Here is a 15,864-nt window from a genome sequence, read left to right as displayed (position 1 = left end):
GAATTGTAGTCCTTTGGCAAACTGGGGAAAGAAACTCGTGGAGTATGAAGCTGGGAAGTTTTTTCACCTTTGAAATCAGACTCATTATTAAAAGAGAACTCATCTTCAGGTAGCCTATATTCCAGTACTACTAATAACTTTTAATAAAAATACACGTTTTTTAATTTTCTAGGTCACTTTTACAAAGAGAAAGTTTGGATTAATGAAGAAAGCCTATGAACTTAGTGTGCTCTGTGACTGTGAAATAGCACTCATCATTTTCAACAGCTCTAACAAACTGTTTCAGTATGCCAGCACTGATATGGACAAGGTTCTTCTCAAGTATACGGAATATAATGAACCTCATGAAAGCAGAACCAACTCGGATATTGTTGAGGTAACAAATACATCTAGTGATGCCTGAATTGCAGATAGTAATTAAATTAGATCACTTTTTATAGCCAAAACATACATCTATTATATTTTTTCTATGAATTGTTTCTTAGAAGGATCTAATTATTACTATGTGATGACCCATTTATAAGCATATCCTAATCACCAAGAAAAAATAAACAAGGCTGATATAGTGTGTACATCCGTATAATCTAACATTTCATCTGTGATTACTTTTTATATGCGTTTTAAAATTAATCTTATAAGAAACTATATCACTTTGGACAGTATGAAGTTTTAGTTTTTTTATGTCTTAATTATTTCATTACCTCAGTGACTAACCACAATTTTAAACACTAATGAAATGGAAGAAGTTATTCTGTTTTGTTTATAGTCCTTTAGTTCTGGGAGGAGGATGGTCCCTTTTTTTTTTTTAATTTCTTTTCCTTCGATATCTCATAGTTCTACCAACCTATTTAGTGAAAATAAAAGTTGTTTAGAATGATTTTAGTCCATTCAGAAAGTATTTTAGGACAAAACCTTAAAAAGGAGAATCAATATGCTTTTCCCTTTAATTCTTTCCTGTTATAAAAATCTTCTTATAAAAGATAAGTTTTTGTGTATATGTCTATAGCATTTTATACTAGTTTCATATTTACTTTTATCTTTTTATTTATACTTAGAAGTTTTGTTTTATTTTTGTTCAAAACAGGTTTTTGCCCCACTGCATAAAAAGATGTCTTTAATTTTATAATATTAGAAAACTATTTCAATAAATTAGAGATTTCCTTGGTTAAAATACTGAAATCATGGGAAATGAAGCAGAAATAACCATAAGAGAAGAAATGTAGTCCCAACGTAGGTTTTATTTCAGAAATTGAAATTAAGATACTTTATTGTGTAGGGATCTAATTTATTTGCCTCCACACATTGTTATAGTTCTGAAAATGCATTTTAAATATCTCCCATGTTTTTCTGCCTTAACCATTCCTTTTGGACAGTAATTGATTCATTCTGACTGCCAAAAAAAATCCACTAATTTTATTAGAAAAAATCCTTATTTTTTAAATAATCAGTTGCTTAAAATGGAAAGTAATAGTCTGACTACAGTTACAGTTCGTCTGTTGCTTGATGTGCCCACTGTTTTATTTGTGTCACTGTTTTATTAAGTGTCTGTGAAGCTTTTGATCTTGCTTTTGCTGATCACTTAAACTACACGGTTACATCTTTTAACTGGACTCCTTAGCACAGTTATGTTTTTATCAGTTGTAAATTATTTTATATCATTTAGCTTTTATGGTAAATCTTATTACTTATGTGCAATATAAACTAGTAGACTCTTGTTACATATCAGAATGCATTTTGAATCAAAATTTTATAAATTAGGGGATCTTGATTTGAATAAACTTCATAAGAGACTTTGTAACTGGATTTCGTTGAAACAGAAGGTATCCCTGGTGTTTAGTTTAAAATGACATCTTTATTTTAAAAACTCTCTGTCTTACCAAAAGCTCCACTACCTTAAATCAAAGAAAAAGAGTTGACCTTAATAAACAAATAGATATTCAGACTAATTTCATAATGGAAGGCAACCACCTTCCTTGACCCTAACTACTCTGCTCTTTCATTGCAGCAGTTTTTGTTCTTGGGCCCTGGAAGTTGAGGGTACTTTGCACAGACTAAAGCTTACTTCCTTGGAGAATATGAAGAATATAGGGTGACTTAATCCTCACAGAATTTTCAAATTACCTGAGTCTTCATCTCAGGTTGTGGTCAGCAGTGAGTGTCAGAGAGTAAATCCCAGTCATTTTTTAGCACTCCTCCTATATTATAGTTTACTTCGGTATGAAAGAAAATATTTGCAGCTCAATTATCAGTTGGCATTTTGATCATTTATTTTTCAATTGAATTTCTTAGACATAAGCAAACATGGATTTTACCAGTAGCTCTTTTTGAAGCTCTGAATTATATAAATACAAGACACATATGAATAAAAGACAGAAGACACATTGAATTATAAGGGATTTAATTTGTTGCGATAGGATAAAATTATAAAACTTAATGCACCTTTCTTGTATGTCAATGTCTTTCTTACTGAGTTAATCTTTATAAAACTGGATGATTACCATTATAAGACAGTCTTTCTTCCACATGTAAAGGTGATATGCAACTATATCCTCACTAGTAGTGCATACAAACTTGAGTTCTTTTTATTGGTTGTAGTGATGGCTTTATACTAATGGAGCTACCAAGATTGTTGTGGACCAGACTAAGTTAGCAGGATAAGAGTAATGACAAATACTTATACAGAGCTTCCTATGGGCCACTTTCTAAGTGCTTTACAAATATCTTACTTAAGTATATTTTTAGAATATCATTTTAAGTATATTTTCCTTTTACATATAGTTTTGTTTCAAACAGTTATAGTAATTGGAAGCAAACATTTAGACTTGTGTTTGTTTATTTAACAAACATTTTTGAGGGACTTCTGTGTGCCAGGGACTCCACAAAGTGATTTTCAGATTTCAAAATCAAGCCACAATAGTTTTTTTCCCTACCTATGGTTCTGTAAACCACTGAAATATACTTTTACCAACTGAAGATTTTATATTAAACTTCTGACAAGTTGGTTCTGGACTCTTTGGCTGTCTCATGTGGCTGAGTACATCAGCAATAAATAGAGTCATGAACAGCTACAAGTGATCTACTTTAGACTGTTTCCTTATGTAGTATGAACAACAGTGAAACTAACTGAAAACTTCATGAACAACTTTCATAAGGCCTCTAACCTGAATTCACCCATTTCCTGTTGCATATGATAGTTTTTAAAACTAGCAGGATTTTACTTTCCCACTTGTTACTAAAATATTCTTTGACAGAATCTTAAATATGTTAAAATGGAGTCTTGTGTGGATGTATTTCTATCCTATTGGATTCAACACACAGGCCCTTTTGACATGTACTGGGTAGAATAGAGGGATGCGTGCCCTGTACTGTTGATCACATCTACATAGTCTACGAAATAAGGACACACATGAAATTAAATCTAATATGTTTTCTGGGAGCACTGTAGAATAAATACAATAAAGTAGAAGTAGTTGGTATTTGAATATTGTGATGATAAACGTAGGAGGACATAATACATTCATTTACCTTTCAATTTTTAACCACAGGTATTAGGAACACATATATAGAATGGTGTTTGTATCTTTGCTTTCCTTATTTCATATACATTTTAAAACTAGTCTCAAAATTTTAATCCGTTTTAACATTTTAATCATAGTTGATAAGAATTTTTTTCTTGATAGCTTATTAAAAGTCAACAGCATTTATGTATTTTAAGTTGCATTTAGGTATTTTAAATTAAGGTTTGCAGTGTTGAATATATATATCACCTATGATGTGGTACATTCTTTATTAAAAAATGAGTTTTACTACTTTAATACGTATAGTTCATTAGAAAACATCAAGATATACATTATATCTTTTTATGTATGTACACAAAAAAAGGTGGCAGATTTTGTTTGGTCCTATCAAAGATAGTAATTTAACCGAAGGTACAAAGAAAATGTTATAACCCCCAAATCTTCTTTTCAGGATATTGATTTAAAAATTTGTGAACTTTATTATGCAATTTTATAAGAATATTAGATATATCCTAGAGTATTAGAAACTAGAAATAAATATCACCAGTATAATTAGTTGCCATTATTCATTCACATGTGTGTATAAATTGAATTTAAACTCAATAAAAGCCTAGACCATAGAATGGTTCTGCATCAAAATAAAAATTATGCTAAAGGAATGAAGTGAAGTAGCAGCTGCTACTCAATAAATGCCCAAGATGACTTTGTAATGACATGTCTTTCACTTTGCAGTATTTGCAGTAATATTTGAAATATTAGGTATTTCTCCATGTAATATATTTAAAATGACTTGGTGGCATTGAACATTCAGTAAATAGTTAATGTGGTGATTCAGATCATCGTGCTGCCATTTAAGCATGTAAATATAGAAGCCATGCCCATTGTCTTTCTTATTAATATCTTGTGAACCGTTCCCAAATAGCGGTACTTTATTCATCACAGAATACTATAGTATTAAAAAATTTTTTTTCACTTGATTAGATATTATTTGATCTTCATATCCAAGGTAAGCTTTTTCAGAAGCAGAAGTTGAGACCAGAGTTAAATGACTTGCCTAGAGTCATGTAGCAGTTTAATGGGAGAAGTGGGTTAGAACCTGGGTTTTTAACATTAACTCCTCCCTTTGTTCCCCAGTTTACCAGATCCATCGGAGCTCTGCAGCATTTCACCATAAACAGATAAGATTTTATACATATACCAGTAATGTATTAACATGTGACAAACATGAGTAAGTTTTCCTCAATAATGAACAGAAAATTAGTGAGGTAATTGCAATAAGAATAATATAAAACATTTATCAATGTACTCATTATGACCTGGTACTCTTCTAAGGGCTTTTATTGATATTATTATCTTATTGATGAGATGGTTAGATAGCATCACCAACACAATGGACATAAATTTGAGCAAACTCCGGGAGATAGTGGAAGACAAAGGAGCTGGCACACTGCAGTCTATGGGGTCACAAAGAGTCAGACACAACTTAGTGACTTAAAGACAACAACAAAATTATTTTATTGAATCTGATTGTCCCCATTTCACAGGTGAGAAAATTGAGGCACAGTGGTGAATGAAGTAAAATGATAATTTGCATTCTGAAGGAAGAGAAAATCTACTTTTTGAGTCGTAATAGTTCTTCCCTGCTTTAAAATTACAACAGAATTTGGAAGTAATATAGAAAGGAGGATAGGGCATCAATATAAGATGTGTTTATGAATTATTAAATAAAAACAGCTGGTAGCAAAAGTAATCATACCAGTGATTCATGCCATTTAAAATCAGTGGTTCTTAAAGTGTGATACCTTGACCAGAAGCATCAAGATTACCAGAGAACTTGTTAGAAAGTTTTGAGGTTCCAACTCAGACCTATTGCATCAGAGACTTTTGAAATGAGACCTAAGCATCCTGGTATTTATTAACTTGAATCAACTTGTCCTAAACATGCAGTCTCTCGGCAGTGGTTATCCAGCTTTTAAAATATATTTATCTCTAAGACTTCCTCTGAAATAATTTCGAGTTGTGAGCAAGCATAAGTCATATTTTTTAAGACCTTCTAAAGAATAGTTCAAGATAGTATGCTGATATTGGTGTGAATTGCAAACTATTTTTAATGGGTGACATTTTGATTTAATTCTATATGATTATCAAGTGCTTCTTTGAATGTATTTAGGGGATCTGGTGGGGATGTGTGGGGAGATGGACTCCAGTTCCTCAGTTGAGCAAAAAAGATGGATGACTTTTTTCTCCTGAGATCACCTAGCTACAGAACTGGAGGTGCGATTATGTTTAGGATTTCTGACAGTATTATTATATCCTCAAAAAGTCTTTTTGAGCCCATCAGTTTTTTTCTCCGCATATTACAGATGAGGAATGGAACAGACAGGGAGTGTTTAAGAGGCTTGCCTAATGTTTTACAGGGCTGCAGTGGAGCGGCAGGGAAAGGGAAAAAATAATGAAACATCTGAAGACAAGACAAAGCTTTCCTCCACCTCCAGCCCCCTGCCCTGCTCTTTTATTCTAACAGAGCCTGAAGCAGCAGGACGGTGATGCCCAGGGTGAGGCCCCCAATCCTCACGGCCCTCCTCCTCCGCCCACATGTCCTGCGCCATCGCCTCATGCAGCAGTCACTGTAGCTCCTGCAGTTTTGGTTTTACTATTTTCATTTTGCTATGTATTTGAATATTATTATTTATCATACGATTATTGGTTTTCATTTACGTGCTTTTTATAAGGAATTGTGCATTTCTGCGTGTGATTTTTATTTTCTTGAAGTCAGGTTTTTCTCCATCAGAGATTGATGTTACTGAAAAATAAACAGGAGTTCATGTCATGGGTGGAAAGGGTTGTGATATATATATACATATATATCACTTCATAATACAGCTCATATTTCTGTAATGTATTTCTTGTGATTATTGATAAATATCTTTGTATCCTTTTTATATCCCTGTGTGTCATGGGTTGAGTGTTTCAGTACTTATGATGAGATAAATTGTTCTTTTTTCTCGGGAAGTTCTTCAGTACATTGACCAGATTTTTGACCAAGGAGGGAAGGAGGGTACAGAGAATTGGGAGAAGGGTGGTCAAAAAAAGCTCCCTCTAGAGGCGACATCATCACCTGAGTCCTTTAAAGGGTAGGGTTGGAAAGAGAGAGGGGGTTAGAATCAGAAGAAAGGTAGATGGGGTGGGATAGCTTATGTGAAAAGTAGGAAATGAAGCATAGCATGCTTATTTTACACAGTTAAAAATCAGCTAAGGATAGCTGTAGTGTAGTGTGAAGAGTTTGGAGAAGGAAGTGGCAACCCACTCCAGTATTCTTGCCTGGAGAATCCCAGGGACAGAGGAGCCTGGTGGGCTGCCGTCTATGGGGTCGCACAGAGTCGGACACGACTGAAGCGACTAAGCAGCAGCAGCAGCAGTGTGAAGAGTGGAGATAGCTAAAACGCGAGAAGTAAACCAGATCCCAAACAGATGTATAATAAATACCCTTGACTTCCTTCTGAAGATATGGGTACCTGTTGAAAGAGCCTAATAAAGCTACCTGAGTTTTACTGAGTCTTGCATTTCCCAAGCTGTAAATTGTTAGAATTGCTTTATAATTTTTTTGAAAGGCGTTGAAGAGAAGTGAAAAGGGTAAAAGTATTGGACGTACTGCATTATTTCTTCATTTTTAAATTTATCGAACTGATGTTTATCATACTGTATATGAGACGTTGTACTGGACACTAGGAATATGGTGATAACTGGACATGTTTCTCTGTTTCCCTAATAGGATTATGTGTGGCTATTTTATTATCTTACCTCAGAAGTCCCTTTGTTGGATACATTTCAGTATGGATTCAAGGCACTTAGAATTCTAAGATACTGATGTTTCCGACCAAATATTAACCATTCAGCATATAAACATTATATTACTATTAGAGCTGGAAGCCTGTTTAGAGCAAAAGATGTAGAGTGCTTACCATATTCAACAATGATATGGGTATGCCTGAAAAGCAAGATATATCTATAGTCTTAAGTGATATTTCAGTTCTTTTATATAAAGATAGCTAATACATTCAATTAAAAAAAAACTGGCCATTCAATTCATTTAAAATTAAGAGGATAACTATATATTTATTGGTGCACAAGCAACTGTGGTTTTGTCGTGTTGAAATTTGCCATTTGATATTGGAATACATTCTTAAATGTGGTTTTGTTATATATCATTTTAATACACATTTCTTACTTTATATATATTTTTTACTAATGACTTATTTCCTGTGTATTTTAGATTAGGGAAATGATGTTAGAAAAAAAGCAAATTGAAAGAATTTTCTTATTTTGAGTTCAAAATGGGTCATAAAGCACTGGAGACCACTCACAACATCAACAATGCATTTGGCCTAGGAACTGCTAATGAGCATACAGTGCAGTGATGGTTCAGGAAGTTTTGCAAAAGAGACAGTAGCTTTAAAGATGAGGAGCATAGTGGCCAGCTATTGAAAGTTGGCAGTGACCACTTGAGAGGATCATGGGGGAAGTTACCTAAGAACTCGACCATTTTACTGTCGTTTGGCATTTGAAACAAATTTGAAAGGTGAAAAAGCTCAATAAGTGGGTACCTCATGAGCTGACTGAAAATTTAAAAAAATGGTCGTTTTGAAATGTCATCTTATTCTGTGCAACAACAGTGAACCATTTCTCAATTGGATTGTGAGGTGCGATGGAAAGTGATGACTAGTTCAGTGGTTGGACTGAGAAGAAGCTCCAAAACACTTCCCAAAGCCAGAGTTGCACCAGAAAAGGTCGTGGTCACTGTTGGGTGGTCTGCTGCCCATGTGATCCACTGCACCTTTCTGAATCCCAGCAAAACCATTACATCTGAGAAGTATGCTCAGCAGATCACGGGGATCCACAGAAAACTGCAACACCTCAGCTGGCATTGGCTAACAGAAACAGCGCAGTTCTCCACAGCAGCGCTCCACCACGCATTGCACAACCAGCACTGCAGAAGTCGAATGAATAGGACTGCGAAGTCTTAGCTCATCGACCATAGTCACCTGACTTCTCGCCAGCTGACTACCACTTCTTCAAGCATCTTGACAACTTTTTATAGGGAAAACACTTCCACGACCAGCAGAAGGCAGAAGATGCTTTCTAAGAGTTCATTGAATCCCAAAGCACAGATTTTTATGTTACAGGAATAAGCAAACTTAATTCTCATTGGCAAAAATGTGTTGATTATAATGGTACCTATTTTGATTAATAAAGGTATATTTGAGGCTAGTTATAATGATTTAAAATTCACAGTTCAAACCACAATTACATTTGCACCAACCTAATATTTTGAAGTTATTTTTGTAGCTCAGTCCTGAGAGGAACTCAGTTTTGGAATCTATAGTCTAAAGAAAGCGAGACGTTTTCTTGGCATAGATAGTCATAACTGTACTTTTTAATTTACAATTGTGCTATCAGTGTTGTACCTATAAACAATTCCAATGGTAGTGTAAACTGCTTATATAAACAATTTTGAATGATAATATGCACATACATTATAATTATCTAGGTTTTTGTTTGAAGGGTTGATTCATACCTGTAATGTATGCTTTAATCCTTATGTATCCTAAGGCTGTTCTAGCACACTGGTATGTGATTATTATATTTATTTATTCAAATAATATTTCTAGTAGTTCTTATTTTAGTTCATTAGCACTAAAGTACCAGAAAGTAAACTTTTAGTACTGTTTTGAAAATGTTAGTGAATAATGTTGGTAAATAAGCTATATGCTTGAGTCTTCATGAATGTATGAATGCTTGATTATTCATATTGGAATTTACCTCTTATAATTCAACAGAGAATCTTTTTCTGAAAGATTTTGCTACTTTACAAATTTTCTTGCATATAACTGGTTAGTTATTTTGTGGCAATTCCTGGACTTGACTTATTTCTAGAATCAGTCTTAACCTCAAAAATATTTATGTTCTATGAAGAAAACTTAGAAATATCAGCTAGTATTTGTACAGGAATTTAAAATTTTTGCTTGCTTCTTTATGCCACCAGTGTTCATACAGAATTATCTCATAGTATTAAGTAATTAGAATATTGTTATTGCTGTTTTCCACATTTGTATAGCTCATTAAGTTTTTAAAAATTGCTCTGTTACTTTGAAGAGTAAAACCTACCAGTTATGTTCCGTAGGACAGTAGAAAGTAAGATTTTAGGTGGATATTTAGCTGTTTTGTGAGAAGTGATATTAGAATTCTCAAATCCTATCATTTGATATTTTCTTAATAACAGTTCAAATATAATTAGTATTGTAACTAGCATTTCTTGGATATATTAGTTACTGAATGATTTTGGGTATGCACATAGAAAAAAATCATTATCTGTTTCACATCATACACAGAATTTCTGTTGAATGGAGAGTTTGTGTAGAGGAGTAATAAAGGAAAAACAAATTGGGTATAGTTGATGGAACATCTTGTATTCCAGGCTGTGACATTTGACATTTGTCCTGTGGTCATTGGACAGCTGTTAAAGGTATTTAAAAGTCCAAGTGGTCAAATAATTGTAAGAATGATAAGCTGGAAACAGATAATTAACTTTTAAAAAGAAGTTTATAGAAATAGACTGTTACCTCATCTCTTAATTATGATAGATTTTTAGCTATGTTGAGATTTATATGATGCTATTCCACTTGGTTTGAAAGGGGAAGTAGGATTAAATTGGGGATTTAGGCTGTGTTCTAATTCATACATTGTAAGTTGGATTTATCCCAGGAATGCAGGGTTGACTTAACAGAGTATCCTATTATTATGAACAAAAGTTTTAATATGTCCATGCTACATGAATAATCCATATAGAGTCAAGCAAATGCCAGTCAAGATCCCAACAAATTAATTTTTTCAAGAATTCAAAAACTGATCCTTAAATATATAGGGAAATTAAGGGGATGAGAAGATACTCTGAAGAATAGCAAGATGAGAAGCTTTGTATTACAATATATTGAGACTAATGTTATAGCTATAGTAACGTGGCATTGGCACAAATACTAAATAAATCAATGAAGTAATAGCTCAGAAACAGAACCATGCACATAATGTGGTATTGCACGTCAAAGGGGGAAAGAACCAACTCTTTAAGCAGTGATGCTGGGACATTGGATACATATATATGGGGGAACTGTGAGATTGAACCTACCTTGTATCTTATACAAAATTGACATCCTGAAATATTATCGACCTAAATGTGAAAGGCAAAATTGTAACACTTCTGGGATATAATGTAGGAGAATACCTTCATGATTTTGAGGTAGGGAAGGAATTCTTGTACAAGACATAAACATTGCTACCATAGAGGATAATTGTAAAGGAAAAATGAATAAATTTAATTTTGTTAAGAACCTGTATTCATCCAAAGACAAGTGTTAAACATGTCACAGAGTAGGAAAGGATTGTTTTCGACAGTACATAAAAGTGGCAAAGAACTTACGTTGATTACAAGTAAAAGAATGACTGTAAAGCGATAAGAAAAAGACAACTCAATAGGAAATTGGCAAAGTCCTGGAACACTTGGCACCTCACAAAAAAGAAAATGCAAATGGCTAGTAATTTTGAAATGTGCTTCATTTTCTTGGTAATGAAGGGAAAGCAAGTTAAATCTTCATTGCAGGTAGAATACATTGATACAACTACTTTAAAAAATTGTTCAGCATTATCTAGTGTGACGATATCATTTTATGAACTAACAATTCTGCTCTTAAGAATATACGCTGGAGAAGTGTGTGCAGATACACAGTAAACTATGTCTGCAAAAATGTGCATAGCTCCATTTCCATAATAGCTCATAGGTTGAAGCACCTTCAATGTCTGTCTGTAACAGAATGGATAACAAGTTTTCTCCCACATAATATAGTACAGTATTCAATAAAAATGTTCAAGCTGTAACTACCTGCAGCCCCAAACGTCCAGTGTATTGAAGGAGAACAGACAAAATAATACAGTGCATATATTCCATTCACATAATATTTAGAAATATGTGCATGCTCAGTCACTAAGTCATGTCTGACTGTTCGCAACCCCATGGACTGTAGCCCACCAGGCTCCTCTGTCCTGGATTCTCCAGGCAAGAATACTGGAGTGGGGTGCCATTCCCTTCTCCAGTGGCTCTTCCTGACCCAGGGGTTCAGTCCATGTCTCCTGCATTGCAGACAGCTTCTTTACCAGTGAGCCACTGGAGAAGCCAGTTATAGTTTGAGGGATATATATCGTAAACCTATGATAAAAGTACAGGAAGTTGACACCACAGACTTAGGATGGTATACTATGGAGGAGAGAGGGGAGGGTTATGTGATTGAAGGAGATACACACGGTTCTGGTTCTAGTGTATTTTTTGACCTGATTAGAATTACTGTTGTTCACTTTGTAATTGTTGAATTTTATATCGATTTTGATGCACCTTCTGTTGGTGGTGGTTTAGTCACCAAGTCGTGTCCAACTCTTGGCAACTCCATGTTCTATAGCCTGCCAACCTCCTCTGTCCATGGGATTCTCCAGGCAAGAATACTGGAGTGGGTTGCCATTTCCTTCTCCAGGGGATCTTCCTGACCTGGGAATCGAACCCAGGTCTCCTGCACTGTAGGCAGATTGTTTTACCGACTAAACTACGACGAAAGCCCTTTTATGTATTAAGTCCAGTTTTTAAAAAACGTTTTTGTTTTCAAAGTGTCTGGAAAGAATAAGTATCTTTCAGAATTGGAAACAATTATTAAAAATGGAAGAAAGGAGAACCTTTCACATTAAAAAAAGTTCTAAAATCTAGTTTAAGTTCCTTGGGACTTAAGACATTCCATAATTTTAAGCACTAATATATTCTTTATGCTAGAGGTGACAAATTATCCATTCAGCCAGTGTTTATGGAGTTGCTTCGTTGTTTCACTGAAATGTGATTTAAGGTGGTTGATAATATTGTGGATTGGTATAATTGAGCTCTTCGTGCATTTTAAAACTGTGTATATACCTTTTGAGTACTTTTAATTCCCTGGTTTCACTTCTAGGTGCTATGATTATTACTACTTTGGAATGGAATTTGATAGTTATCATTATAAAATTGAGTGTGTGTCAAAGAATATTTTTAATTCTTGGTTGATGGTAGTTAAAAATACAGTCTTATTTGACATGGGCTCTGTTAAACAGGCAGTACAGACTCCTGAATCCAAAATTCATTATCATCTAAAAATTCCAGAAAATACCAGTCCTCTGGGATTTTTATCAGTTTTTATTTCAGACTCCACATGACTCAAATGTTTATTTAAATATATTTATAATGAACAATATCCTGAGTCCTAAATTTCCTCATTCTGTGAACAAACACCAAAGGTTATAGTGTGTATAAATATATATATATATTAAGGCATATATATTTTATATATATCTGCATTGTATATATAATTTCCATGGAGAATAAATGTTATTTTTATTATGTTTGAAATTTTAAATGTTTTTTTGCTGATGAAAGAATATAAGCAAAAGGAAATCTATTTAAAATTAGCTGCCTCTGCCTAATTTATAATCCTTTTTGAAATATGTTTCTGTTTATTGTGTTTAAAAAAAACCCTGAGATATCCAGAAAAAAGTCTAAAACAGCATTGTTCTTGCCTCCTCAGGTTTCTTTTTCCTGGTTTCTATCTCCTTTTTACTCTTCCCTTATTCTTGCTGTCTTCAGTGGGCTTCCTTGGTGGCTCAGAGGTTAAAGCGTCTGACTCCAATGTGGGAGACCTGGGTTCAGTCCCTGGGTAGGGAAGATCCCCTGGAGAAGGAAATGGTAACCCACTCCAGTATTCTTGCCTGGAGAATCTCATGGGCAGAGGAGCCTGGCAGGCTACAGTCCATGGGGTCACAAAGAGTTGGACACGACTGAGCGACTTCACTTGACTTCAGTTTCACCAACAGATTTAGTAATGTAAACCAGAAAGTGACAAGCAAATGTTCAGGGCCAGCCAAACAGTGTTTTATATACCCAGAATTCTAAAACTGTTTCTTTGAACTTGAAAGATGAGGTTGTGAATACTTTATAAGTAGAACAGTAGAATATGTGACTTTAAAGATCTTTGTTGGTGTATATACTATACCATAATTTGAGTCAGCTTTTCCAAGTTTGGGATCTTTTCTGGTCTCAGTTATGGAGGCATTAGCCAGGCTTGCTTAGGAGACTTAGATGACTTAGGTAAGGAGACTATTAACTAATGACTCAAAGAATTGTGACAGTTTTTTTTCATAAAGGTTCTTTGATTATAAAGAATAGGAATTCATTTGAAGTGACTCTAACTAAAGAAGAATTTATTGGAAAAATATAGGCAGATGGCATCCAAGTCTGAAAGGAATGCCTGGCTTCCTTAAGGCCTGAAGAGGAACTCTGTCTCAAAGTTTCCATAGTCCCTCATCTCTGCCACCATGGCTAGTGTGCAAGATGACTCTCCTGAAGGCACAACTGATGGTCTTCATGTAAAACTAATTGATGTTCTAGCTTCTTATACAATTAGCCATTTTTGTAACCAGAACATAATTCCCAAATTTTAAAGAAACTTAAGTTATGATACTGTCTTGCTGATGCTTTCTCAGTAGTATAAAAGATTTAGTGAACTGTGGACCTTTGTCTCAGTGCTAACATGATTTTTTTAACAGGGTTGATCCTCTGTAGATGACATGGAGTTTCTCTTATTTAAGAAAAGTATGACTTTTGATTTTTAGACCTCTTGGTTTATTCTTCAGCCGTCTTTGTTCAACATAAGATCCAAAATAAGAACTTTTGGCTGTTAGTTGATTATAGCTAAATGTACACTTAAAATGAGAGGTCTTCTTGCACTATCAGTTCTAATCTTTTGTATCCAAAAGCCCACTGGAGAGTATCCCAGAAGCTTTCAGAGTCTAGATTGTTATTAGTTGAACTTGCATATGAAATTATAGTTATAAAATTGTATTTTTGTGATTCAAATGCAGTCAGCTGTCAACAATTTCTGTGGTTCGACCTAGTACAAATTAATGTCTCTGAATTGCCTTATATTATTGCTTAAATATAACAAATTCATAACTTTATGTTTTAGAAAACATCTGAAGTAACATCACATCATCCTGGTCTCTCCTTTGCTATGTGGTTTTTTTTATTGTGCAGGTATTAATAAATACATATTTCATATGTGTGTGGCACCTTGTTTGTCTAGACTCTGAAAATGTAAAGCAGTCTATACTTCAGTCTGAAAGTTCATACATTAGTTGAAGAATACAGGGAAAAAAAGCAAGAGAGTTCCTGAAAAACATCTATTTCTTCTTTATTGACTATCCCAAAGCCTTTGTGTGGATCACAATAAACTCTGGAAAATTCTTCAAGAGATGGGAATACCAGACCACCTGACCTGCCTCTTGAGAAATCTGTATGCAGGCCAGGAAACAGTTAGAACTGGACATGGAACAACAGACTGGTTCCAAATAGGAAAAGGAGTATGTCAAGGCTGTATATTGTCACCCTGCTTATTTAACTTCTATGCAGAGTACATCATGAGAAACACTGGACTGGAAGAAGCACAAGCTGGACTCAAGATTGCTGGGAGAAATATCAATAACCTCAGATATGCAGATGACACCACCCTTATGGCAGAAAGTGAAGAGAAACTAAAAAGCCTCTTGATGAAAGTGAAAGAGGAGAGCGAAAAAGTTGGCTTAAAGCTCAGCATTCAGAAAACGAAGATCATGGCAACTGGTCCCGTCACTTCATGGGAAATAGATGGGGAGACAGTGTCAGACTTTATTTTTGGGGGCTTCAAAATCACTGCAGATGGTGACTGCAGCCATGAAACTAAAAGACGCTTACTCCTTGGAAGAAAAGTTATGACCAACCTAGATAGTATATTCAAAAGCAGAGACATTACTTTGCTGACTAAGGTCTGCCTAGTCAAGGCTATGGTTATTCCTGTGGTCATGTATGGATGTGAGAGTTGGACTTTGAAGAAAGCTGAGTGCCAAAGAGTTGATGCTTTTGAACTGTGATGTTGTCGAAGACTCTTGAGAGTCCCTTGGACTGCAAAGAGATCCAACCAGTCCATTCTGAAGGAGATCAGCCCTGGGATTTCTTTGGAAGGAATGATGCTAAAGCTGAAGCTCCAGTTCTTTGGCCACCTCATGTGAAGAGTTGACTCATTGGAAAAGACTCTGATGCTGGGAGGGATTGGGGGCAGGAGAAGAAGGGGACGACCGAGGATGAGATGGCTGGATGGCATCACGGACTCAATGGACGTGAGTCTGAGTGAACTCCGGGAGTTGGTGATGGACAGGGAGGCCTGGCGTGCTGCGATTCATGGGGTCGCAAAGA

The 15,864-nt window shown here is 34.9% G+C and overlaps 1 protein-coding gene across 10 annotated transcripts in view; it reads left to right on the top strand.

Annotated features, from left to right (window-relative positions):
* Positions 1-15,864, top strand: part of MEF2A (myocyte enhancer factor 2A) — a 186,407-nt gene that overhangs the window by 112,263 nt on the left and 58,280 nt on the right. For all 10 annotated transcript variants that reach the window (XM_018065834.1, XM_018065836.1, XM_018065827.1 and 7 more), the window contains 1 exon segment: positions 173-376. In XM_018065834.1, the coding sequence (XP_017921323.1) occupies positions 173-376 (204 nt within the window).

Source organism: Capra hircus, chromosome 21, assembly GCF_001704415.2.
Source record: "Capra hircus breed San Clemente chromosome 21, ASM170441v1, whole genome shotgun sequence".
In the NCBI taxonomy this organism is placed as follows: Eukaryota; Metazoa; Chordata; class Mammalia; order Artiodactyla; family Bovidae; genus Capra; species Capra hircus.
The sequence above is the reverse complement of the archived record's forward strand: the minus strand, read 5'-3'. Positions and strand labels throughout refer to the sequence as shown.